A 26,872-nucleotide genomic window follows, 5' to 3' on the forward strand; every position below is an offset into this window, starting at 1 on the left:
ACAAAAAATGCAGTGTTTGTTTTAAGTTAACCATAAAATTTATTAGCACCAAGACTTAAGTAAACCAGACTTTAAGAACGATGACAGAACTCATTACTTTCCACCAGGCTTTAACTGAACGCTTATTTTAACAACGGGCCCAGACCACGCCGGCACTGAAGAGGCGGCCACCGCCGCCTCGCGCCCGCTCCGCCGGGCAGCCGTTGGGCTAAGCAGTCCCCCCGCCCCTCCGCAATCCTCCCACTTCGTGCCCTCCCACCACGCCACGTCACGGGAAGGCCCGTCCCTCCCGGCGCACTCTCCCTGGCCTACGCATGCGCCCCGTCCCTCACCGGGCCCAGGCGGGCCCAGGCAGCCCCGGGGCGACGGGAAGTAGCGTGGGACTGGGGGCAGGGCCGCGGGCCGCGTGGGGCGGCTAAGGCACGCGCCGCAGGTGCCGAGATGGAGGCGCCGATGGAGGTGGTGGCGCAGATGGAGAGCCTGGCCTTGGAAACTGGCACTGGTGGCACGGCGGCGGGCGCGGAGGGGCAGGAGGCGAGCATGGAGGCGTCTCCGGGAGAGGAGCGGGCGGCGAGCACGGCGGGGCCGCCGGGAGAGGAGCGGGCGGCGAGCACGGCGGGGCCGCCGGGAGAGGAGCGGGCGGCGAGCACGGCGGGGCCTCCGGGAGAGGAGCGGGCGGCGAGCACGGCGGGGCCGCCGGGAGAGGAGCGGGCGGCGAGCACGGCGGGGCCTCCGGGAGAGGAGCGGGCGGCGAGCACGGCGGGGCCTCCGGGAGAGGAGCGGGCGGCGAGCAAGGAGTGGCCGGCGGGCGAGGGGCGGGCGGCGAGCACGGAGGGGCCTCCGGGAGAGGGGCGGGAGGCGAGCACGGAGGAGCCCACGAGCGAGGGGCGGGAGGTGACCATGGAGTGGCCCCCGAGCGAGGGGCGGGAGGCGAATATGGAGGGGCCTCCGGGCATGGGGCAGGAGGCGACCGTGGAGGGGCTTTGGGGCGAGGGGCAGGAGGTGAATATGGAGGGGCTTCGGGGCGAGGGGCAGGAGGCGAATATGGAGGGGCTTCGGGGCGAGGGGCAGGAGGCGAATGTGGAGGGGTCTCCGGGCATGGGGCAGAAGGTGAATATGGAGGGGCTTCGGGGCGAGGGGCAGGAGGCGAATATGGAGGGGTCTCTGGGCATGGGGCAGGAGGCGACCGTGGAGGGGCTTCAGGGCGAGGGGCAGGAGGTGAATATGGAGGGGCTTCGGGGCGAGGGGCAGGAGGCGAATGTGGAGGGGCTTCGGGGCGAGGGGCAGGAGGCGAATATGGAGGGGCTTCGGGGCGAGGGGCAGGAGGCGAATGTGGAGGGGTCTCCGGGCATGGGGCAGGAGGTGAATATGGAGGGGCTTCAGGGCGAGGGGCAGGAGGCGAATGTGGAGGGGCTTCGGGGTGAGGGGCAGGAGGCGAATATGGAGGGGCCTCTGGGCATGGGGCAGGAGGTGAATATGGAGGGGCTTCGGGGCGAGGGGCAGGAGGCGAATATGGAGGGGCCTCTGGGCATGGGGCAGGAGGCGAATATGGAGAGGCCTCTGGGCATGGGGCAGGAGGCGAATATGGAGGGGCCTCTGGGCATGGGGCAGGAGGCGAATATGGAGGGGCTTCGGGGTGAGGGGCAGGAGGTGAATATGGAGGGGTCTCTGGGCATGGGGCAGGAGGCGAATATGGAGAGGCCTCTGGGCATGGGGCAGGAGGCTAATATGGAGGGGTCTCTGGGGATGGGGCAGGAGGCGACCGTGGAGGGGTCTCTGGGCATGGGGCAGGAGGCGACCGTGGAGGGGCTTCGGGGCGAGGGGCAGGAGGTGAATATGGAGCGGCTTCGGGGCGAGGGGCAGGAGGCGAATATGGAGGGGCTTCGGGGCGAGGGGCAGGAGGCGAATATGGAGGGGCCTCGGGGCGAGGGGCAGGAGGCGAATATGGAGGGGCCTCGGGGCGAGGGGCAGGAGGCGAATATGGAGGGGCCTCTGGGCATGGGGCAGGAGGCGACCGTGGAGGGGCTTCAGGGCGAGGGGCAGGAGGCGAATATGGAGGGGCTTTGGGGCGAGGGGCAGGAGGTGAATATGGAGGGGCGTTGGGGCGAGGGGCAGGAGGTGAATGTGGAGGGGCGTCGGGGCGAGGGGCAGGAGGCGAATGTGGAGGGGCTTCGGGGCGAGGGGCAGGAGGCGAATGTGGAGGGGCTTCGGGGCGAGGGGCAGGAGGTGAATGTGGAGGGGCTTCGGGGCGAGGGGCAGGAGGCGAATGTGGAGGGGCTTCGGTGTGAAGGCCAGGAGGTGACTGTGGAGGGGCTTCGGGGTGAAGGCCAGGAGGCGTATATGGAGGAGTCTCCAGGCGGGGGTCAGGCCACCAGCACGGTGTGGGCAGCGAGGTCCCCATGCCCCCGGGAGACCTGTGGGGCAGACCAGGCCTTGCTGCTGCCAGCCAGTCCCAGCGTGCCACATGCTGCTGCCTCGTCCTCGTCCTCGGATTCCGACTCGGACAGGTGGGTTAGGCTGCAGGGGTTGGGCAGTTCCATGGGCCTGGGGCCTCTGAGGCAGTGGTGCCTATGCACCTCTGGCCGGATGGCTCGGCTTGGCCTGCAGGGTGTCCGGGTCTGGCCCTTCGCCCTGGCCCAGTGTTTCAGCTTCTATGGCTTTCTCTTTCCCATTAAACATGACGTTTTCAGTTATATTTCACTAGGAGTTTTACTGAGTTAATAAACATCCAACAGAATGACTGTAAGGGTATAGGATTTAACAAAAACATGAATTTGGTGGCGGTGGCCTGTAGAGCATCACAGCTGGTTGGGACACTGTGACTGTTTGAAGGTGTTTAGTTGGTGACAGGTAACTTTGGTTAGATGTGGGCTCTGGTTCAATCTTAGAAGCCTCCACACACTCTCAGTTTCAGAGAGTTTTGTTTTCTTCTCGGGCCATTGCAACAGGATGGATATGTGCTCCTCTTAACTAGTGGAGGCTGAAATGAAGTCTAAGGGTCTTCATTAACAGTTAAGGGTTAAAGCTTGATTTTTGGAAATACTTCTTGCTGAGTTCAAAGTTCTCCTAGAACGTCATGAAGTGATGGAGAGTTAAATTCCTGACCTATGTCAAGGGCTTCTTCACCTGTAGTCTTTTTTGCTTCCAAAATATGTTGTGCTGATGCTCAGATGAATATTAAAGACAAAATTTTGATAGCTTTAACTTATGTCTACTTGTATCTCACACTTTTTTCCTTTTTTTTTTTTTCCCTTCCTTTCACTGATTCGTCTCTGGTAGTCTGACAGTTTTTTGTGTTTCTGCTATGTTGATTTTGTTCCAGGAAGTCCATATTTGTCTTTTTCACAAGGTTTATTTGGAGAGGTGCTCTTAATTTTTGACTTTTCCAACAAATGCTGATAGGAGACAAAAATGCAGCAACAGATAACCGAAGCCATCCATTTGCTTGTGAAGGAGCCAGTGTAATAGGAAAGAATCTAGAAGGGAGTGTCTTTTGTATTTTACTTATCACTTTGTTTCTAAATGCTGTTTTGTTAACAGCCAGATCAGGTAAGAAAGGATAGATGGAATTTTACAAAAGTTTGCTTGTCTCGATGTATTTTTGTGTAAAGCTTGTAACTTGGTTTTTTCAGTCACCAGGGTCCATTACTAATTTGTGTGAATATGTATTAGGGGAATTCAGGCAGGCCATGAATTATGAAACTAATCCTTTTTATCTGCAAAAATTAGAAATCTTCACTTCCTGGTGCAAGATGCATTGCTTGTGATAAGTATTTTCTTGACTTTCACTTAGCTTTATGCTAATGTTGGGATTGCATGAGAAGAGTGACTGTGAGCTATAGAAGGTGGTTTAATGTATTACCTTTGAAATTTTCTTTTTGTGCTTGGTTATGTCAAGTGATGTTCAATACTGGGAACTTAAGTGGTGCATAAAATGGAAGTATGCTGATAGTGCATAGATGTTATGGTCCTAATTTGGCTGTATTTGTCTAGGTACTATACTGAAGTGATCCTTCTGACACTCTAATGTCTCATTTCGCTTCCAAAACAAGGAAGCGTATGTCCCAAACTGACTATTGTGTATGTCTGACAAAGGGAGTTATGCTGGTGCTGGGCCTTTGCATGGGGTAGCCAGTGGGAGAAACCAGACTAGATAAACTTAGAGGTGATTGCTCTCATGCCACATGCACCATTCAGTAGTGAAAAAGTGGGAAGCCAAATGAGCCTCTGTAGTTGTTAGCATTTGCTCTGAACTGCCGCAGCTACTACTCTTCTGAGATATTGTTTTTTATTTAAGGACCTTGTCCAGGGGCTTGTAGGTTTAGAAAAGATAGCTGCTGTTCTGTATACAAATGTGTACATTTAAGAACAACATATCTGGTAACCAAAGGTATTTGAGTAACGTATAATCTAGCCACTCTTTTCATCCATAATGTAGAAGCCTATATTCTAACCCCCATATTTGTTTTATTCAGTGATACGGATTCAGATAGTTCATCATCAACTACATCCTCCTCTTCGTGTTCTTCTTCAACAGTATCTGATGAAGACAGTCATCCAAATGAGAAGGATAACAGATCTTACTGTGTTAAAATAAAAGATGAGTTGCCTACTGATGTAAGTACAATGTGTTCTTTTAAACCTTTTTCTAGTAACCCGTTTAAAATATTTTAACTTACTATATTTTAAAGTGATTGCAATACCTAGTGATTGAATATACATTTTTATACTAGTTCAGGTATAGTACAGTTAATAACTTAAAATGTCTTATTTTTCAGTATATTAAGACCACTCTGAAGTGAGTTTCACAGCTCATTTTAGGTTCATATTTATATAAAATCACAGCTGTAATTAATGAAAACAAATTTCTGGATAAAATTCTGGATATTTAGTACATTCTTTGTTTGTGTATTGAAGGCTTTCATCATCCTTTCTCTATGTGAGGGACTTGAAGGTCTGGTAGGTCTTGCAGACATACTTTAAAAAGTTTAGCCTTGAGGTAAAAATTTCAAAAGTTGTATTAAGTCTCCTAGAGGTTTAGATTGCATTTCTTCTATGACCATGCTAATAATTTTGCTTGAGTAGAACTGGTTTGTATTTTTGGTGTTCTGCAATTTTTGTTATAGCAGTTTTATGTATTGCAGATCAGAGCCTTAATTTGCATCAAGAAACTGTCTCCTGGTTTTGGTTCTCATAAATAACTCATTAAGTATTGCTGCCATTATTCCTCACTATCTCAAAATTAAGAGGTTTAAAGGAATGAGTTTTAGTCATAAGCTGTTAATGGATGATTAGCTATGCATCATTTGTAATGGATTATAAATAAAAAGATAATATAACACTGTAATGTCAATTTACATCAACAGTGTATATTTATCTGTTGTTCTGTAGATCTCTTCCCTTCATAAAAAATGCTTTCTGGAATGAGAAACAAGTCTGGTAAAGGGTACAAGAAGTTATTAGAAAAGTGGAGGGAAAAAAACCAACTTGGAAGAGCAGATACATTTACATACATTTATCTTTGCTCCAGTGCTCTGTAGGAGTTTGTAATGAAGTGCTAGGTGATTGCCTGGAAAGGCTAAGGCATTGACACACATTAGTAGTAGCAACAACAGATGGAAGTATGTTGCCAATTCTTAAAACTGTTGCTCTAGAGACACTTGGAGTGAAGAAAAGCTCTTAGGATATTCTTTCATCCCTGAGTATTGAGCTTGCGTGGCAGGGTTTTTGTAGTGGTGGGGGCTACAGGGGTGGCTTCTGTGAGAAGCTGCTAGAAGTGTCCCCTATGTCCAATAGTGCCAATCCCAGCCAGATCCAAGAGGGATCTGCTGCTGGCCAAGGCCGAGCCCATGAATGAGGTGGTAGCTCCTTGGGGATAATATATTTAGGAAGTGGGGGGTGGGAAACCTGTGCAGTTGCAGCCAGAGACAGGACTGAGAATATGTGAGAGAAACAACCCTGCAGACACCAAGGTCAGAGAAGAAGGAGAGGGGGGAGGTACTCCAGGTGGTGGAGCAGAGATTCCTGTGCTCCAGCTTGGGGTACCTCCCATCGGAGACAGTTCTCCATTAACTTCTCCAATGTGAGTCCTTCCCACAGGCTGCAGTTCTTCATTAACTGCTCCAGCGTAGGTCCCCACCATGGGGTGCAGTCCTTCAGGAACAGACTGCTCCAGTGTGAGTCCCCCACAGGGTCACAAGTCTTGCCAGCAAACCTGCTCCAGTGTGGGTGTCTCTCTCCATGGGTCCTGCCAGGAGCCTGCTCCAGCACAGGCTTCCCATGGGGTCACAGCCTCCTTTGGGCACATCCACCTGCTCTGGCATGGGGTCCTCCAGAAGCTGCAGGTGGATGGATATCTGCTCCACTGTTAATCTTCAGGGGCTGCAGGGGGACAGCCTGCCTCACCAGGGTCTTCTCCAGGGGCTGCAAGGGAATCTCTGCTCTGGCCCCTGGAGCACTTCCTCCCCCTTCTTCTTCCCCTAGCTTTATATGCTGACATGATGTCATATGGCGTGGGATATCCCTTTGGTCAGTTGGGGTCAGCTGTCCCAGCTGTGTCCCCTCCCAGCTTCTTGTGCACCCCCAGCCCATTCAGTGGTGGGGGGGTGTGAGAAGCAGAAAAGGCCTTGACCCTGTGAGCACTGCTCAGCAGTAATGAAAAGCACCCTGTGTTATCAGAACTGTTTTCAGCACAAATCCAAAACACAGCTCCATACTAGCTTCTGCTAAGAAAATTAACTCTATCCCAGCCAAAACTGGCACATCCTTAAATTAATCAAAGATTCAGAAACACACATAATGTTGTGTTCTGAAGGAGTAAAACATCAGTGCAATTTCTACTTTTGTGGGCTTCATTTTGAAGTATGATTAATAGTAGAACCATTATAAATGCTTCTATGACAACATTTTTTAAGCACTGGACTTAGTCCTTGCTCAAAGAGATGTACTTATCAGGTTTTATTCACCTTTTATCTCAATTAGTTAAATAAAATTCATGTTAGTCTGAAAATGCTTTCTTGATCTGCTCTTTTGTCTCCTTAGTTTACTAGCTTCAAGTCCAAGTGTCTGCAAAACACTTTCTTCCTTTTAATTTCATTGGTTTAGCAAAGCTATAGCTTTTTGCCACTGATAATTAATAAGAACTGAAGTTCTAGCAGCTACATTATTTACCATATCTTGTATTAAGTCATTCTACAGTAATAGAATTAGTTATGCAAAAATGTTGTAGATTGTCTTATGTAAATTTGAGGGAATACAATTGAATTGAAAATCAAAATGTATCTGTTAAAAATGAAACGTGATTATTAGTCTTTTACCCAAAAGTCCCCAATAATAGCTAACTTGCTAAAGCATGTGTCAAAGATGAAACAAAAGATTAAAGGAAGTATTTAACTGGAATATGCGCTTAGGGGAAAAAATGTGCATGTATTAAGGAGTGTTAATGGAACTATTTTAGAAACCTCCTTCTTTGAAGTGTAGGATTGGCAGGTATTGCATATATAGTATGACAGATGGTACAGTTTACCAAGTTGAGATTTATAATCAAAATCTTAGCTTGCTTCTTTCTGGTCTTTGGCCTTTGACTTGCCGTGGCATTCATGATTCAATTAAGTCTTAGCAGTGGAACTGGTTTAGTGTTGGAAAACTTACTGTCTTGTAGAAGGGTGTGATGTTTCTATCTGAATGTTTTGGCTTTAACACTGTACTATATGATCTGGGAAAGTCTTGGCCTCTTTTTGGTCTTTGAGTTGCTCTAGAAGCCTTTGCCAAGCACTCTTGTTAAGATGATCAGGTGAAGTTTTCATAAGACAGGATAAAATTCTTCTATTTGAGAGGGATTTTATTTCTGGCGATGGCCTTTAGAAGTCCAGTTTAGTGGTAATATTTGGACTCTACCTCCAAATTCAAAAGAAGTTGAAGATAATTCTTATTCTAGTTGTGTTTACCTTGTATTCCATATAGCCCATATTGAATTCACAGCAGTATAGTATATTCGTAGCAGTATAGTATATACCTAGAAATATTAGTTTATGGGTAAATTGAAGGTAGGTGATGAGTTCAATGTTAATCAGCCTTTTGTAGGAGACTTTGATGCTTACATTTGAGGAAAAAAGTTTAATCTGAATATTGCTTGTGCAGTACTCTTGTATATCTGAAGTTTGGTGCTGTTTTCCAAAGTGTTCTCTGTGACTGTCCTCTTGTATCAAATGCAGCTTTTAGCTAAAAATTATTTTCTTTGTATAGGTTGTTGTGATCTTTACATCTTCTATAATGGTTTGAGTCATGGCATAAATGGACAGACACCATTTTGTCAAATCAGATGATACATTTCTGGTATATTTCATACTATTTTATCTCTTGCTGTGTACATTTTTGTACTGTCATACACTGATTGTGGTTACAGGTTGTCTGAGTTTTTGATTACTGATTATCTAATTGTTGTGGTCTACACTGAACTTCATTTATCTAACTTGAAAGTTCAAAAAAAATGAACAAAATGCCTATCAGTTGTTAGTTTTCTCCAGCTGAGTAAAATTGGCTTCTACTTTAGTTGCAATGGAAATATGTAGACTAGCATCTCAATAGAAAAGTTGTCTTCAAAAGTGACATTCCCCCAAGATGATGAGCTCATTTAGAATTATTCTAAGAGGCAAACGACGCTAGATTTTTTTTTTATTAAATCTTCTGAATGCTAGGAGGTTTTTCTGATTGTCAAATTTAAGCAGCAACAAAGTGATGAATGTCATAGTGCGACAAAATTATATTCTGAAAACTGACTTGGTATTTTCAGGAATTGCCTCCTGTTGAAGACTTATCAATAATTCTGCCTGGTGATGTAGAACTGAAGCTCTTTGGAACAGTTTCCAGCATCATCGAGCAGCTAGGTAGGCAAGAGATGTTTGCTATGAATTAAGATATTTTCTGTCTGTCTCTTTATTAATTGTGTACTTAACTGTTTCCTCAAAGTGTCAGTACTGCAGCATTCTATTTCGGGGGGTAGCAGGCCTGCTGAATGAGAACTCTGACTACCAAATGACATTTGTGTTGAATTCCCTTTTAGTTGGCTTACATCTTCTAAGGATGTGAGATAGTATGACTATTATGCATGTGTTTCTGTGTGACTTTCATGTTCCAATTTTTTTAATTTAAAAAGCCTGTTTTCATCGTGTATTGTGATCTCTATATCAATTCTGGCAACAATAAGATTGACTATTTGCAGTATTTTAAGAAATCTTCCAGTTGTACATACTATAATTGAATTATCTGTGAAGATACAGGAGTGTATAGCTGAAAGCACAGATGCAATACTATGCAGTCCCACGTGCGTGCTTGTAAGTCTTCGTGCTGTCCTCATATATACATTAACTTCTTTAGCCAGTGTAGCAGTGCTTGGGTAATTGGTATATTATGTATTTTCTTCTTTCTTCCCCCTGGCCCTTCATTCCACTTCTGGCACCTTGACCAAATACAAGCTGCCAGTGTCAGCAGTCATAGGACAGGATGACTAATGCGATATATAGGTGCTGGAGGGTAAGATAATGGGATTGAGACATAGAATGGATGTAAACTTAGCTGCAGGCAACATGCATTTAGGGATCTTTTCAGACCTACCTGCGACCTCAGTTTTCAGTATGTGAAATTAAAGTTTTGCTGAAGCTGGTATTAATAAAATAGCCATAGTGTGTTTGTGTTTAAGCTTATTTCAAGTGTTCCATTCTGCTTGAACTGCTTTCAAAGCAATTTACTTCTGAAAATTAGAAATCAACTTCAATTTTGAAGTAAAAGTATTTATGTTGAGTGTGGTACAAAAGAATTAAAGTAAATAGCCTTTGCTGTTAAATTTTCTTTTATTGTAAAAGACTGCAGGTAATACAGGCAATTCCTTTACAGTGTTCTTTTTGGTGGTGTTGGTTTAATTTCATCCATGTGCAGGAAGCTGGCTTGAGAGTGTGGAATAATCTGATCATTGTCGTCTTCTATTTTGCCTTTGCTTGCTTATTGATAATAACGGGGACTTAAGAAGGCTGTTTTCAGCTAAAATAATAGTTTGAAAAAAAGTTAAAAGAGGAACGGTTGAATCATAGTGTGCAATTATTTTTTAGCTAGTATGTGAATGTATAAACAAGGCTGATTTTAAAGACTTCTGTTTCAAAAACTGTCCGTAATTTCTAATCCTCCTTGGTGTGTATCATCTTTTGAAGTCCTGCCATTTTACTGATTGGTGAATTCTTGAGTCTGTATTTACTTCATGTAACTGAAGTATACGAATTGTTGAATTTAGATTTGTTGGTGAAAGTTAGAAAACAGACTAACAATCATACATGAAAAGAGGCCATAAGGATGGAATAAAACCCCAAGATATCTGTGTTATTCTGCTTTTACTGCCTTGCTTTATGACTTCCTCTTTCTACATGTTTCCCTTTCTTTTAAGGTCTTCTGGAAGCAGGTGTCTGAGTGGCCTCAGATTCAGTTGATTTGTGGCCATGTTAGGGACTCTGAGCTGTTTGCGGATTGGTTTTTGAATTTTGAACTAAATTGATACCTGTGTATACCAGGTTTGTGTCTAGTATGTGAGAATTTGAGGTCTCATTTGGAGATCACAAATATTATTTTGGCACAACAATCAGAATCCTGGATGTTTTCTGTCCTTTTGACATACCAGAAATCTCTGCTGTTCTTTGCAGCAAGCTTCCAAGCACATCAGTCTGCAATGCGTGATACCTGTAAGGTGGCTACTTCATACTGAGAGGTGAATTTAAGGCTAGAACAGTATAGGTTTATGCTTGCTTCATACTAGCTAAAAGCAAGAGGACAGTACTTTCTGTGAACTTTAACTTCTGCTCTGTATATCAGGGTTTAACAGAACTTTTGCTGTTTTTTGCTTCAAAGAACTTGAAGAGAAGAGAGAAATTCACTGTGTGGGTTGTAGCCTGGAAAGTAAATAGCTTTGGTATATATGAGAAACCTGCTCTGGGACTGCGCTTTGGGCCATGGAAGAGTAGAAGCTGAGGATTTGGGGTGGGTTGGTGTAGGGGAGCTATAAGTCAAATAGGCTGTGGGTGATAATGTTTCTCCTGGGTTTCATGGGACTGGCATGACTTATTTTCAGAATATTTTCCTTAGCCTACTAGAAGACTGGATCAGTCAAACTGAGAGGATTCTCTGAGAGGTTTTGGTGTGTTGTTTTTTTTGTTTTTTTTTTTTTTTTTTTGATTTGGGTTTCTTGTTGGTAGGGTTGTTATTTTTTTGGCTAAGGTATATTTCTCATGCGGGTTAAGCAACACATTGGGTTCTTTCACTGACTATTTTATCCTATAGGTAGGCACAAAATAAACTGATTTTCCTACCTCTCTTGAAATTCAGTGGACTACTAAGCCTGCAGCATTGTCACAGGCTTGCTTGGCATGTCACAAGGTGTTTGCAGATTGAAATAGTAGCAAAGCTGAAGTTTTAGCTTGAGGAGATGTTTATTGCTTTAAGTCCTGTTATGTAAGTTTAGCAGTGATAATCTTGTTAGTTTTTGTTGGAGTATGAGTGACACTAAGTGCTTGAGTGGCTTTATTTGATGATGGAGGAGCATTGAGAATGCTTAATTGAGCGTCTCATTGTTTTAGAGGTAGAAAAGATTACCTTCAGAATCAGAACTTTTTTTGAGTGTAATGCTGCCAGGCCTCTGTATTGACAGCTTTACACATAATTCCTGCTGAATATAAAGGAAGACCCGGTATTTCTGTAGACTAAAGCAACAAATGAGAACTGTAGCCAACGAAGAACGTGAACTACTCTAAAGATTTCCGTGAAGAATAAGCTCTTTATGTCTCTGAATCTGGAAAACCTAAAAATGAAGTTGCCTGTGTATCAAATTACGTATTTAACGAAGAACATGATTCTGTGTCCATTTATAAGTGTTTAAGTGTTAAGATTTCATATTTTGATCTACTAGAATGACTTGCTCGCTCTCACCAGTCATACCATCATTACATCATTAGTCATGGATTAGGGCCAGAATTAGTGTAAGACTATTATATGTCATTAAGCTGCAGAAATGTATTTCAAATTGTGTGTCAGCATACATAAATTATATGACCAGTTGCTACTGTGACTGGACTGCCAGACATCTTTTGTGTTCTGGTCTGATTCTTATGACTTACTAGGGGAAGCTATAATGAATAGCCATCTCCTTTCTTTTTTCCAAGGAGAATTGCATTTGGAATACTAAGAAGGCAGAATATATCTGCACTCAAAAAACCAGGTTATTGCTGCTATGCACTTAATTAAGAAACATCCCAGGTAAATACTTGTATCTCGTACATACATATCTGAGACATCTCTTTTGTACCTATCATCTGGTCTCCTTTCTTTTTCAACCCCAGAGAACAATAATTCTGTGAACAAGTGCAAATCTTACCACTTGTATCACTGGAGAAGGGGTGTATGATTGTAAGTAGTTTTGTGTGTGCGCAAGAGTTTTCAGGTGAAGCTCTATGAACTTTTAGTAGACAAATAATGGAGTGGTTTTTTAAGTTTCTCTGCAATTAACTACATAGCGCTGTTGAAATGTAAAGTTCTAACTGATTTTTCCCCCCATTTTAGTAATAATTGAATCCCTGAGAGGCCTACCTCCAGTAAATGAGGAAAGCATAATTTTTAAAGAAGATCGGCAAGCAGCAGGAAAGGTATGTGTAAAGCATAAATACCTGTTATTCTAATATAAAATTCAAAGTATTATCTTATGTTCCAACAAGTGGGGTTGAAGTTGACTAAATTAAAGATAATGGTTCCTTGATATGTAGTTTTCTTTGTGCATTTGACTCTTGTTAGTAATTTTTTTTTTTTAATCTCAAGAATTCCTAAGTTGGAATTAATTGCATCCTTATAGAATTACGAGGTGTGATGAGTTTCTGCTATTTTATGAGAATTTATGCGTTTTATGCTTGTGGAGAGGGAGGGGTTGTTTTCAGCTGTATGATGTCTTGAATAACAGTGCAGTTGGGGGGGTGAAGGCAAAATCAACTTGAGAACTTTTCCACATCATGACTTAAAGAGTAGCTGGGGAAATATATGGTCAAACAAGATGTGGTAATAAAACTAAAGCATGAAAGTAACTATTTCATGCTGCATTTTGAAAATATATCAAACTTCTTAAACACAAAGTGTCTTAAAGCTTCATGGTAGTCTACAATGAAATTAGCTATCTGCTCTTGTTGGTTTATTTAAACATTTGAATTTTGTTTTGTGTTTCAGATATTTGAGATATTTGGTCCTGTTTTACATCCCTTTTACGTTTTAAGATTTAACAGCTCTGAGCATATCAAAGCAAAAGGTATTAATGTGCAAGATAGCATGTATTTTGCTCCATCAGTGGAGGACTTCACCCAGTATATATTTGCAGAGAAACTGAAACAGTGAGTCTGACTTCTTTTCTAGTCTGGTTATAATGTATTTTTTAACATAGCTAAAAATCCTGAATTAAAGTTTAGCCTTGAGTGAGAAACTGTAGGACTAAGCTTGACCTAAAACATTTTTTTTTTAGTGTCAACTGTGTTGTAATAACAAGGTTGTATGGTTTTGCCTTTTAGAACAGTAGAGAGCAGCTGTAAACTACAGGCTTCTAAAGTGTTACAATTACTAACTTTATAATATCTTCTTATTCAATTTAATGTATTAAGCTTGCTTTCTTTTCATGTTGCAATGTTACCTAAAATATAACCAGAAGAAAATTCATTGATACTTCACTCCCCCACATCCTCTCACACACATACACATGCATGGATTTTGCAAGCTGAACTTTCCAGATGTTGTTCTGCAGATTCTTGTTTAGTTTCATAACTTATAATAAACTTGTTTGAATTCTGAACAAGTTTGTATTTATTTACTATTTTTATTTCATGTTATAAGGCCAGAACTGAAATTCAATTATCAATAAACCTATTGTGCAGTTGGAGAATAACAATTCTATATGAAAATTACCTGCTGTAAATTTGGGAGGGATTTGCTTAGCAATGTAGTATGATGTTCAGAAACTTCTCTATAGTATTTGTGTGTCCCAGTCTGCCTGAGGAAAGTAGCATTTATAAATAGGACTTGCTGCCATTTAAAAGGAAGTGTACTCAAAGATACAGAATAAGAAGTAAAGCCTAATAAATGACTGGTAGACGTTAGTGTTCCAATTACTGATGAATAATTGCCTGAAATAACTGTAAGTTAAGAGTGACTTAGTCTGTTTTTTAGGATTAGTTCTCATATGACTTGCAAGTTTTTTCTGACTATAGCCAGTAATATTGGTGTCTGCATTAAGTGCAACTCTGCCAGTATTGATACTGAGTAATTTTTTTCTTAGTCATGCATGTGGCCAGCCCTGCAGGAGTCTTTTTTTTTTTTTTCTCCCTTTCTTTCCTAATCCTGTGAAAGCAACAAGCATATTTTTTTCCTTTCAGTGAAGACCAAAATAGATCAGTTTCTCACTCTGCTGCTTGTTTGTTTTTCTGCAGCATTTTGATGCCAGCTGGTCCTTGATTTGTGCCATTAAACTTTGTTGCTTAGCTCAGTAACTGCACAGGCTTCAGTCATCTGCTTACTACATCAATAACTCTGTGCTGTACTCGGCATCTGAGACGCAAGACTTGTGTTTTGTTACGTGCTTTACAACTAGTTTTGGGAACTATTTGTCTTTTGCTAGTGCTTTACTGTCTTATATGGGACAAAATTGAACACTAGGTAAGCTATTTCACACTTTAATGACTTATCAGAGCAGCCGAACAGTGCATTTTTTTGCCCTGCTTTAAAATAAGTAGTGTGAACACCTGTGTGATCTGATGTAAACCATAATTTCTGAATAATGTGACTTAAGTTATGCTTCACTGAAACAATACTTTATTTCCGAGTTTTGTCAGTAAAGGTTCTTGAGCTTTTGTGAGGCAATTGGTACTATTTGTTGAAGCTGGTGTCATTGAAAAAGGATAAAGAATTTTTATTTCTGATCTGTGCTGTAATGTCTATATAAAGAAATGAAGATGGCATGGAGAGTGGAAAAGTTGAGCTTTGGTCAGTGCTTCACAAGAAGGCATTTGGACCTTAGCAGATTGCAAATTTCATGACCAATGATTTTATTTTCTGCTTTTTGTTAGTTTGACTCTGTGCAGACCGGCTTGTAGAGTATTATAGGCTTAAAGTTTTAGAACTGCTACTCAAAACGGTGATGGTACTTTGAAAAGGAAAATAAGAATCAGGATTAAGATTGGAAAGAAACCTTAGTTCTGAAATCTGGCATGCAATCTGCTTGCATTGTACAAAGTTGCAGTGCTATGAATAAGCCTTACACTTTATAGCAAAATAAATGGAAGCGTAGTGTAAAACTTCTTGAATGTAAAATAATTTGTTGTAAAAAAAGATTTGCATTGTATTGCCTGAAACACAAAGTAATTTTAAAGAAGCTCATGTATTTTCATGATTCCTGAGTCACCTTTTGTTAGACTTCCAGATCTTACAGTATCTGAGTTCAGAAATCGAAGAATTACTATCTTGTTCTATGCAAAAGATTATTGGGTATCTTGCAGCATGAAAAGTGTTTTGTGTTTTGCTGAAAAGGGAAGGCTCTCTTAGGACAGTGAGATAAGCTGCCTGAAGAACTTAAAAGGTTTAAGTTTTGCAGTCAGTAGTACTACATATTGCCTAATGACCACAGGTCTTGGAGTTTATTGTGTGGCAGGCATGTATTTTCCCAAAATAAGAGGAAAAACCAAAGAAGTTGGTTCATAATTTTAAAAAAAGTGTTACTTTTCGTTATTTTAGAGGTAGAATTTCTGCAGCTGAGAAATTACTTATATAGAGCCCTTGCTTTCTGTTCCTCCCTATAACATTTCCTTTCAATTGAACTTTAAAATGGCTTGCATGCTAATATGATTTGCTCATAATCACAAAGGTGGTGTGTCTTTATGGTTTTCTAGCGATATGTAGAGACTGAGCTTCAGTTTTATGGTTAGGGGGTGAGACACAAAGCACCTCTATATGGCTTGCCAGCATTCTCATAGGGAGTCTTTGACTAAGGGCCTCTTAAATCCAGGCTACCTAGAGTCGATGGTTATGTACTTTGATGTAGCTGTTGGTGCTTGATTTTTGTGGACTTGGTGAATACATAAAAACTCCCTTGGTTATTAGAGCACTTACTGAAGACCTCTCACACTGAACATTGTGTTTTTAACTGTATGGTTCCACTTCACAAGTAACAATTCTCCATATTGCATTATTTTATGTAGTTTGGATAAGCGCTTTGTCTTGACATTTCAGACCAAAATATACCAAACTTGCAAGCAGTGTGGAAAACCTTCCACAGACTTTAACAGCATAATTTAAATTTGTTCCACAAATTTGTTGCTGATCAAAGAAATCAGTTGATTTTTAGTCAAGTTCTTAAAGTGGTGGGTGAAATAAATGATACCACTTCAAATTAATTTTGGTGCTTGTTGGGCAAGACAATTGAGTTTTTGTTTCCTTAAATGTTTTCTACCTTTTTAATTTTATAGGTACAACAAAATAGAAGAGGAAACTTAATTATCTAGCTAACACTGTATTAATAGAATTCTAAGTCAAGCTTAGAGGTTTTTTTGGCTCTGAATTCACTTTGCTATACTTAAAGACAGTGTCCTACTAGACTAGCTCATTATCCTTTCTAAGTGGTATTCTGAAACTAGAAGAATAAGAAGCTTATGACTGTAGTCAGCAGTTAGCATAAGAAAGTTAAGGTGAGCAATTCAGGTTCAAAAGGATGTGTTGAGAAAATGTTGATCAAAGCTTAATATTAGCTGTGTGAAATGTTCAGTCTTCACTCAGAGTAGGAAGATTCTTAAGTGATGTATGTAGTGAAGTTCTAAGTTGACACATACATGACTATTAATTTGGAAAAAACATGAAAAACCAAATGCCTCTTTTAAAACAGACAGCTACTGGTGTAGACTATACATTGAAGACAGTGTTACCCTATTTGCTGTAGTACAGCTGTTACAAAGTATTTCTAACTTGGAATTTTTTGCTGCTGTGTGACTCAAATGAAATGTTTCATAGCCTCCTTATACCATCTTCCTTCATCTTGATTCTCTAATTTGTGGTTTGTTTTGTTTTTTCTTATAGGGAGAAAGGTTCAGATGCATCTTGGAAGAATGACCAAGAACCGCCACCTGAAGTAACTATAGGGTTTTTTGTTTATTGTTTTTGATTACACAAGATATATGTAGAAAAATTTCTGTGCAAAGTCAGCTGATTCACTAACTTCTTTTATGCAGGCAAGAGTTGGATGTACCTACTTTCCTTCATTGAAAAGAAGGTTATGGTTTTCTTGGAGAGGCCTCACAGAATGTGGAGAGTACTAGCTGTCTTTTTCTGCTTGCTCTTTGCAATTGGGAAAATGCATATCTTGATCTTAAGTTCGTCTAGTTCTTTGAGAACATATTTGGCAACCTGAATGTTCGGCTTTGAGTAGCAGTGCTTGTTTTGTTTATACTAGGGAATTTTTGTCCTTGCTGTTCTTTCACTGCAGCTTTGTCTTTTACCTGGCCACAAGCAATTGTCTTTAAAGGCCTGCTAGTAGTCTGCAAACTGTACTACTTGTGTATTTAAACTGTCTGCTCTGTTAGATTAACTTGACACCACCTCTGTTGAGCTCTTTGAATGGTTTCTTAATAACATCTCCCTACTGGTTGCTATTATAAAACACTAGGTTTATGAGAGATGAGCTTCTTCCATACGTAGGCAGTCACACAGGAGGAGTGTGTAGAAGTGAGAGCTCTTCACAACCATTGACATCATTTACTGTAGGATCTGTAAAGATTTCTTCAGCGACATCCAGGCTTCCTGGCCTGTGCTCCTTAACTCCACTCTCACTATACTTTTCATGACTACTCTCTTCTTCAATAAGAATTGCAAGGCTGATAGTTTTATTGAGGTGTTTTAATGAGATTTGTTTTCTAGCTCAACACAAGACACTTTTCCTTGCAACTTCTACTTTAAGCCTATGTTATCCAAAGTAGCTGAAATTGGTAGACACAAGGCTTCTGGGATAGTATCGTAAAGGGAACTCTCTATCAGCTTTTTCTGAATCTTCCAAAAGCTTGCATAGTTAGCATAGTTCTAAGTGATGTAGTATGTGCTTCTTACCTTTCCTGTTTAATTATAGAGTGGGGTTTGTGGGTTTGTTTTTGTTTGTGGGGTGGTTTTTTTTTCTAACCAATTGATAGAATAGACTAATAGAATATTTCAGTTGGAAGGGACCTACAATGGTCATTTGGTCCAACTGCCTGACCAATCTAGGGCTGACCAAAAGTTGAAGTATGTTGTTAAGGAAGTACATTGTCCAAATGCCTCTTAAACACTGACAGGCCTGGGGCACTGACCACCTCTCTAAGAAGCCTGTTCTAGTGTTTGACCACCCTCTTGGTAAAGAAATGCTTCCTAATGCCCAGTCTAGTCCTCCCCTGGTGCAGCTTTGAACCATTCCCAAATGTCCTATCACTGGACACCAGGGAGAAGAGATCGGCACCTCCCTCTCCACTTCACCCCCTCTCAGGAAGCTGTAGAGAGCAATAAGGTTGTCCCTCAGCCTCCTTTTCTCCAAACTAGACAAGGCCAAAGCCCATAGCTGCTCCTCATAGGACGTTCTTCCCAGCCCTTTCACCAGCTTTGTTGCCCTCCTCTGGATGCATTCAAGGACCTTCATTCACATCCTTAGGTTGTGGGGCCCAGAACTGCACACAGCACTCGAGGTGAGGCCATGCCAGCGCTGAATACAGCAGGATAAACACCTCTGTTGACTGGCTGGCTATAGCGTGTGTTTGCACCCCAGGATGTGGTTTGCCCTCTTGGCTGCCAGGGCATGCTGCTGCCTCATACTGACCCTGCTGTCAGCCAGCACCCCCAGATCCCTTTCTGCAGGGCTCCTCTCCAGCCACTTCTCTCCCCTGGTGTTACTCCATCCTAGGTGCAGGATCTGGCATTTGGACTTGTTAGATTTCATCCCATTAATCATAGCCCAATGCTCCAGTCTATCTAGATCCTTCTGCAAGGCGTCATCCCTTGAGAGAGTCAACAGCACTTCCCAGTTTGGTATCATCAGCAAACTTGCTAATGGTGCATTCAACTCCTATATCCAGATCGTTGATAAATACGTTGAACAGAACTGGCCCTAGAATTGAACCCTGAGGAGCACTGCTGGTGACAAGCTGAGCTTTGCCCTTCAGCCAGTTCTTCACCCAGCACACCATGAACCTGCGCATCCCACAGTTGGACAACTTACATAGAAGGAATCTATGAGGGACAGTATCATGCTGTGAGGGACAGTATACATTTTTGCATTCACAGTCGTTTTCCCAGGCCAGTTGTTCTGGCTTGAAGGAGAGATGTTGTAATATGGGCTTTTCTATGCTTGGAGGTAGGTCGTGTAATGATGTATCAGTCTGTCAATGCAGAACGTTGCTTTTTCCACTATGGTGAAGATGATGCATTTTGAAATAATAACTTTTTGTCTTCCCACAAATGGAACTGAGCTGAGCAGTGTTAACTTCTCTCAAAGAATGCTTGTCTGTCAGTTGTGACTCTAAATTGCCTTCCTTTCTTGGGGAGACATCATCTCCCAGGGAATCATCATCTGAGTATTAGAAGTATTGCATAGAATTGGACTGTAGGTATGTGATCAATAGAGCTTTGAAAGGTTCTGTATACTTAGACTTTTGGATAATCTTAGCTGTCTTTTGTCAAACAATTTTCTAGTGATGATGACACAAAGTGCTTATTGGCTAATGGTGAGCTCATTGTTTCTTAGTCATATTTTTAAAGCTGTTCATGGGATAAGCTTGTAAATGTGTAATTTGAATCTGTAGGAACCTAAGTAACTTTAAAATTCGGCTAAATACAGTCAGGCAGTCAAGTCTTCTGCAGATACAGATTTATTGCCTTTTCCGAAGTTGGTATTATTTTATTCTTAATTATGATACTGTTACCTTTAGGTTTAGAATCTGAAAGTACAACGGGAACTTTAGGTTCACTGTACTTGACTCTAGGAAGGAAGCTTGAGTGAAATCAGTGGTGACGATCAATGGACAAGCTTGATTGCTTTTTATGACACCTTATTTTCTATGGCTGTTCTGACTTTGTGATACATCTGTGTGCTCTGTTCTGGAGGAAACACCACATCTAACATCTTGTAATCCTTAATTAGAATAATCTTTGGATAGTTCTAGCACTTAGTGTAAACTCTTAAGATATCTAAACTGTGATGGCTGTGATGAGCTGACAGAAGGCAGCTTTTGCTGTGAAGGTGGTAGCTGTTGACAAGGGTGTAGATTAAATTGTCTCTTACAGCTGTCAGCTGGCAGCTGATTCTATAACTTTTCTGGCCAGCTCCTGCAGTAAACTGCGTGGAGTTGCTGGAGTCAGTGATACTGGGAAGCTTTATTTTTGTACGAACATTAAATTAATCCATGTTAGGCCTTTTATGCTTGCTACTTTAGGTATATAAGTGTTTCTTTTCTGGCAAGCTTGTAATTAGCCCAGCTTAACTGTAGACTCAGTAATACAATCTCGGCCTTATCTTTCGGGGTCACAGGATGACAGTGATCTGTATGCTGTGAGGCTATCAGGAGCAGATAACTACGATTTCTCTGTGAGGTAGCTTTTATGGAATGTTACGTGAAAATTAGGTGGCAGCAGAAGGTATCTGTTGTCTGTTATTTCTGCTCTACTGGAAATGGTATGCTGAAGTTCTTAGGAAAAGCAGGAGTTAGTGAAAGATTTTACTTCATGGTATATATCATCTTGTGGCTTTTTTGAGTAAGAATATAATGCGGTATGTAGAAGAAATAGTTGTATTCAGAATTAACTTTTATATCGTGCTTTTAGCACTGCCTTTGGTGCAGTGTTTTTGAGATCCATGCTCTGTATATGCTATAGATATATATCAGTAAGCAGAAAACCCCTTCTTTTCAGAATTGGGAAGGAGGGGGTGGGAACAAACCCTTTTAAGTCATATGAGCAAGCTGTTTCTCAGGGAACTAATTATGCTGACAGATGTCTTCCCTTTCACTAATAACTTGTCCTCATTCTAAATGTAAGCTAGGATTCGAAAGGTAGCAAAACCTTGTGTAACAGGAACAAGATGTTGCAGTGACATTGAATCTATTGTAAATGGCAACATTCTCCAAAGCTGAAAATTCATTTGGAATGACATTGCTATTGCAAGTTTAACAGGAACAGTGTTTATTAAATATAATACAGAATATTCAAATTTAGTGACAATTTTATACTAGATATTTTTAAGTAGTTTAACTGTGATGAGTTAAGTATTGGTTGCCAAATTAATTTTAACTTTTTTTTAAAAAACCCCATGTTTTAATTCACCTAGTCTGCAGTTTGCCCTTCAAAAACTTTTTTTTTTCTTGGCAATAACTAGCCAGGTCCCCCAGAGATTTCAAATTTTTTTATTGCTAACATCTAGGCAATCAAAACTTTGTGTTGAGTACTTGAACGTTGTTGTTTTCAGGAAAACCAGAAGGAATAACTGAGAGTTATATAATTGTCCTATGAGAAATTTGTGGAGTGTTAAGTTTTTGATTGTGTTGAGAAGCCAGCTGAATATGTGATGGCTCTTTGAATGCAAAATAGGAAAGTGCAGCTTTCTTCTAAGCTGAATGCAGGATGGATTGTTTTCTAAATGAATTATTGCTAGAGCTGAAGTTATCTGTGCAGTCTTTATATGGCTTAGTTGTCTCTTTTTAATTTTTTTTTTTTATTTTGTAACCAGGCCTTGGATTTCAGTGATGATGAAAAAGAGAGAGAGGCAAAACAGAAGAAAAAGAAGCCTCAAAGTCAAGGAAGGAAGAAACTTAGATCAGAAACAAATGCATCAAGTGAGTGAATGCTATGTGAGAATGCTTGTATTGGTTAAACTGAGTTTGAAATCTGTCTCAGTGATTGAGCTTTCATACACTTAATCAGTATTTCTGTGATTTTCAAAGTTATTTGTGAATTTGTGGTTATGTTCCTTAATTTATTTTAAAACGAAAATGAAGGTTTTTTCCATTAAACTGTGGAAGGGGAAGTAGTATACGAAGAGGACAGTTGTCAGAGGAGATTCAAGGCTCTTACAGCAGCATCAGCTGACACACAGTGAGGATACAGAAGAGATGCCGCCTTTTGGAGTTTAGAGCTTGCTTATTGCAGGGGTGATCGGGGGCCAAACTTCAGCTTTAGCCTTTGCGTGCAGGGAGAAGATAGAGGAAGGCTATGTGCAATTTTTGGAAACCGCTTTTTTTGACAATGAGGGAGAAGGCACAAGTCTTAAATTGAGAATTTGTTCCTCTATCTGAAAAGGAAGCTCTTCCTCTCCTCACCCATGGCATATAAGTACTCCTTTAAAATAAGTGTTACTTATGTAGCCCGCTGAGAACCTGTGTTTACCTAACAGTCAGTAGATAAACAAACCTATAGAAGTTTAACAGGCTATGTATAGGTTTTCATAATATACATAGCCTTCTTCACCTTCCTTTCTCCTGCTGTTGATAGATCTGTTCCAGGTGTATGCTTGCAGCTGTGCTCTGTTTGCAGTAACTACATTTTCCTATGTCTTCTCTCATGCCTCTCTACTGACAAAACTTATCTGCTTTTTGGTGCCTGTTTTGGATGAATAAATTGCAACCCTTTTTTTCTGTTCTTGCTGCTCTGGTTCTGTCGCACGCTTTTTGTACCACTCCCTTTAAATACTACTGACTCATCTCCTCCCCTCTTCCTCTACTGCTTACGTATCAGGCTGCTTCAACTGTCTGCAGCGCAGTGCTTTCCCCAGTTGATTTTCTTGGACTGACTCCTTCCATGAGTTTGCTGCTCTTCCTTTTGTAAAGCTGCTAGATATTGCACCCCACTGAACCCCTTTTCATCTGGGAAGTCAGTAGTTGTCCTGTTAACCATTTTACCCTGTACAGTACAACCCTCTCTTGTACCCTTTAAATAAAGCTGTGATCTTTCTTGGACTGGCTTTTGCCCTGTGCGGTTCTCCCTTAAGAGAAGGATATGAATTGTGCCATAATTTCTCTTCATTGCTGATGGTTATTTTCTCTCCTGTTTTCTGCTTATCTAGCATACGGTATGTTTTCCACCATATCCTTAGTCTGCCATCTTATTGCAGATTTGCCTTTGCCTAGGGCTTCCTCAGGCTGTTACTGAACTCCGTTCCATAACGGAGAACACAACAGGAGCAACTGTCTCAATCTGTCAAGGGAGTGTGCGTTATGATTTGCTGTGTTTTTCTGTAAATACCATGGTACACATTGACATTGTGTGCATTTTAGTTTGGCTGCAGAATTCAACAAGGATATCTGGCATTTGAGGCACCAACTCAGTCTCAGCTGGAGTTTTGCTTGGTTGCATCTTCATAAAAGTCTGAGTATATTAAAATTGGCTCATTGTTATGGTCTTTGGTAGGAGAAAAAAGAACAAAAATATTTGCTCAAGTACTTTCACTCTGAGAGGACTGTGTACACCAAAGGAGTCTTAAGTCCTAATCCCCCATGAAAATGAATGGGAATTTGGGTATCCAGCGACCTTTCCAGACTTTAGTGGTTGGACTTGATGATCTTAAGGGTCTTTTCCAACCTTAACGATTCGATGATTCTATGACTTAGCCTTTCAAAAGTGGAAATGTTTCTATGTAGTCTAGTGCCAAGGATTAGGTCCGCATAGGTTATTAAAATTCAGTGATTTTATGCAGTGTTATGTCCCTAAACACCTTTTTGCTTCTAGTCCTAAAATCTTTTAGAGATCATGTTTTTGTTTAAATTCTACAGCCTTTTGAATATCTTAGCAGCTCTTCGGAACACTTTGAATATTTTGGTGCTCTTAATTTTATAGCACTTATCCTATTAATACTCTTACGGTATGTATTCAAAGCGGCAGTACATTTGCTATGAACCTTAAATATATGCTTATAGTGACCTGTACAGCAAAAAATTAATCTTTGAAAGATGAATGCTGAAAGCTAATTGGCTATAGGTATGAGCTGCCTTTTTTCTGATAGAGTTTGTTAATTTTATTAATTCGAGTTTTAAAAATTTCTTGTGTCCAGTGTCTGTGCTGCAGTATCCAACTCAGGTCTGAAAGCTGTATACAACTTTGGTGTAATGCAGTGTTGATTTATCTTCAGTTTTAAAATGTGTTGCTTTTGAATCTTGTTTTAAACCAAAGCTTCCAAAATACTCACAGTTTGAGTGTTCCTATGATTCATTAATAAAATGAAAATGCCTGGAGGGGAAGAAAGTGAAATTTCTTTTTTTTGATGACTGAATTTGCAACCCTTACAGTCATTCTTTCTATATTACTCTAATCAATCAAGAGGAGTTACCAAAGAGTAGGCTTGCCAGTATTATTTTGTTGTTTATGTATTATTTGCCTGTATTACTTGTTAAGCTTACTTTTCAAATTTCCTTGACTTGAGCTTGAAAGATTTGTAAGGACTAAACTTAATCTTTCCAACATAATATTAAAACTGTGTGTTTTTCTTTTTCATTTGTTTAAGGTGAGAATGGAGGACTAAATCAGTCAATGCAACAGCCTCCTTCAGGCCATTCAAGGGGTTACTGTGGCAGAGGGTTCTTCAGGGATCCATTTCCTCGTTCATCAGGCCCTCCAGGTTTTTTGAGACAGCCAGTAAGACCACCACAGCTGTACTCTTCAGACAACAGGATACATCAGGAATCTCCAATGTTTCCACAGTCTCAAAGAAAAGAAAATCCAATGATGCAACAGTATACCTTTCCTCCAGTTTTTCGTTCTGTTGATGAGATGCATCCATTCTACCTTCCACCTTCAAATCTGAATATGATTTGGACAGGCCCGAACATGTACAACTCACCATACCCATTCTTGCCGCCGCCACCACCACCGCCACCTCCTCCACCTCCTCCAGATAGCCATCCTCAGTTCAGGCCTTACTAAGTTTCCATAAACGTGCATACGGAGCATTGCACTTTAAAGGGACAAAGAACAGGCTGCCAAGACTGTACTGCCTTATTTTGGAGACCTTTCGGTTTTTTCCATCAGTTGGACAAATGCAGAGTTGGATGCTTTGTGGGACGTCCATAGAAAACTATTTTTTCCTATATATGTTTTCTGTTCCAAAGAAAGGAAACTGTCTGATAAAAATAACAGAATATTAAATAATGGTTTATTTTTATAATATCTATTAGTGTGGGATGATAAATAAAAGTCTTTTGGAGACTGGTATGTAGTGGTGGAAATCTATTCTGTAATTTAAGAGTTTATGTAAACTACTGTCTAATAGTGATGAGGATGTCGCATAGATGGTATTTTAATATTTTTAGAGTGGTTATGTATTGCTATACTAAACTGTTTTTCTCTATTTCTGCAAATTCTGAAATGTACTTGCACGGAAACTTAGTCTGACACCTAATTTAGCAAGGTTTGCTGCTGTTTACATAAGGTATAAGTTCCTGTTATGCAACTTCTAATATTTCATTGGTTTCATATTAACTAAAAGACTGGAGCTGGATGGTCTTTTCTAAATAGCTGGAGTAGCTAGGTCAGAATTTGGACCAGCAGCTGAATTACACTGTCAGATTTGGTGTCCTACAATAGCTGCGGAAGATCAACTTATTGATTAGATGTCTTGCAATTATTTTTAGGATGTAAAACTACATGGTATGGGGAATTAAAAACCAGCATAACTTCTCTAGCTTGCTTTGCTTCTACTGCAGAAATTCCCATAGATACATGGACTACGTAGTCAGCCTTTCTAGGAAGAAGTTGTCAGACCTGTCATGGAGAGAAAGTTTGCCATTTCAGAGCTCCCTTGTTTAAATTTGTATCCAAAATGCAGATAGTACTAGATTACAGCTTGATTGTCTTTTATAGTCAAAGACGTCTCTTCTGAAGTTAAGAGGTTCATTAACTCTCCCAGCTTGTTTCTAGGAGGGGGGTGGAATTGTCAACCAAAGATGGCCTGCAACAACTCCACCTGTCCAAAGGGTCAGTCCTGCAATTAGACTTCCTCAGTCTCCATGGAAGTGGCTCTGACTGACTAGAATGGAAACCCTGACACTGCATAAAGATTTTAAAAGGAGGAAAAATAACAGTGGGACGGAGACATCCTAAAGATGATTTTTTTCCACTGAAAAATCGTTACTAGTTGTAATGATTTTTGAATCATTAATCAATAGTCCAATCACTCTGAACCGTTGAACAGAACTGATAGGAGTGTGCAGTATGTATTTCTATTCTCAAACTCATATTGGCCTCGTTACTTTGGATAAGTATTTAAAGGCTAATTAAGCTCTGCAGGTGTCGCTTAGGCTTCTACTCTCATTCCAAATAACTGAAGAACGAAGCAAAAATTTAATGCACGGAGGGAGGGATTGTCTTGTCAAGATGCTGCTACTGTGAATTAGAATTTAATTTTGGACTTCTAAAGTTTTCTGTAATACACTTAGATAATAATTCTATTCTCTAATATATCTGGAACTACTATTTGTAGGTGTGGGACTGAGAAGATTGTATAGATCTCAAATTCTATGGCAAACAGCTGCTGTACAGTGGCAACAACCTGTTTCTGAACAGTAGCATTCCAGACAAAAATGTTTAACTCAGTTCTTGAAGAATTTTTTTTTTGGTGGTAAAAAAAATGTCCAATTCCACTCTGTTACAAATGCTTACATTTTGGGGGGGGAATAGGGGAGGGGGTGACTTTCTGGCTGCCTAAGCTGTAGCCCAGCTATTACTTTTGCTAGTGATAGGTCACAGGCATGAGTAAACTCATTACAGCCTCGTGACTGAGGCTTAGCAGGTTTGCTTTGTTTGAGCTTCCCTTGACTCATCCAGA

The 26,872-nt window shown here is 40.9% G+C and overlaps 1 protein-coding gene across 4 annotated transcripts; it reads left to right on the forward strand.

The window, feature by feature from the left end:
• Window positions 1-327: 327 nt before the first annotated feature.
• NAF1 (nuclear assembly factor 1 ribonucleoprotein) lies at window positions 328-25,260 on the forward strand. 4 transcript variants are annotated; one of them, XM_064449778.1, is made up of 9 exons: window positions 328-1,830; window positions 2,011-2,507; window positions 4,476-4,617; window positions 8,792-8,885; window positions 12,595-12,677; window positions 13,246-13,406; window positions 17,128-17,179; window positions 21,788-21,893; window positions 24,554-25,260. In XM_064449778.1, exons 1-9 carry the CDS (start codon window positions 442-444, stop codon window positions 24,970-24,972), a joined length of 2,943 nt encoding a protein of 980 aa, XP_064305848.1. In that variant the 5' UTR covers window positions 328-441; the 3' UTR covers window positions 24,973-25,260. The 4 variants fall into 4 exon arrangements, with proteins under 4 accessions (XP_064305848.1, XP_064305846.1, XP_064305847.1 ...); XM_064449776.1 differs by having other exon boundaries at window positions 328-1,470; window positions 1,507-2,507; XM_064449777.1 differs by having other exon boundaries at window positions 328-1,218; window positions 1,255-2,507.
• Window positions 25,261-26,872: the final 1,612 nt, after the last annotated feature.

This window comes from Phalacrocorax carbo, chromosome 4 (assembly GCF_963921805.1).
Source record: "Phalacrocorax carbo chromosome 4, bPhaCar2.1, whole genome shotgun sequence".
Taxonomy (NCBI): domain Eukaryota; kingdom Metazoa; phylum Chordata; class Aves; order Suliformes; family Phalacrocoracidae; genus Phalacrocorax; species Phalacrocorax carbo.

Bases quoted from the DNA above. Each gene is read 5' to 3' on its own strand.
- NAF1 (XM_064449775.1), top strand. From the start codon at position 442: ATGGAGGCGCCGATGGAGGTGGTGGCGCAGATGGAGAGCCTGGCCTTG. The intron at 2,508-4,475 runs GTGGGTTAGGCT...TGTTTTATTCAG, and splicing joins TCGGATTCCGACTCGGACAG to TGATACGGATTCAGATAGTT. The intron at 17,180-21,787 runs GTAACTATAGGG...TTTTGTAACCAG, and splicing joins ACCAAGAACCGCCACCTGAA to GCCTTGGATTTCAGTGATGA.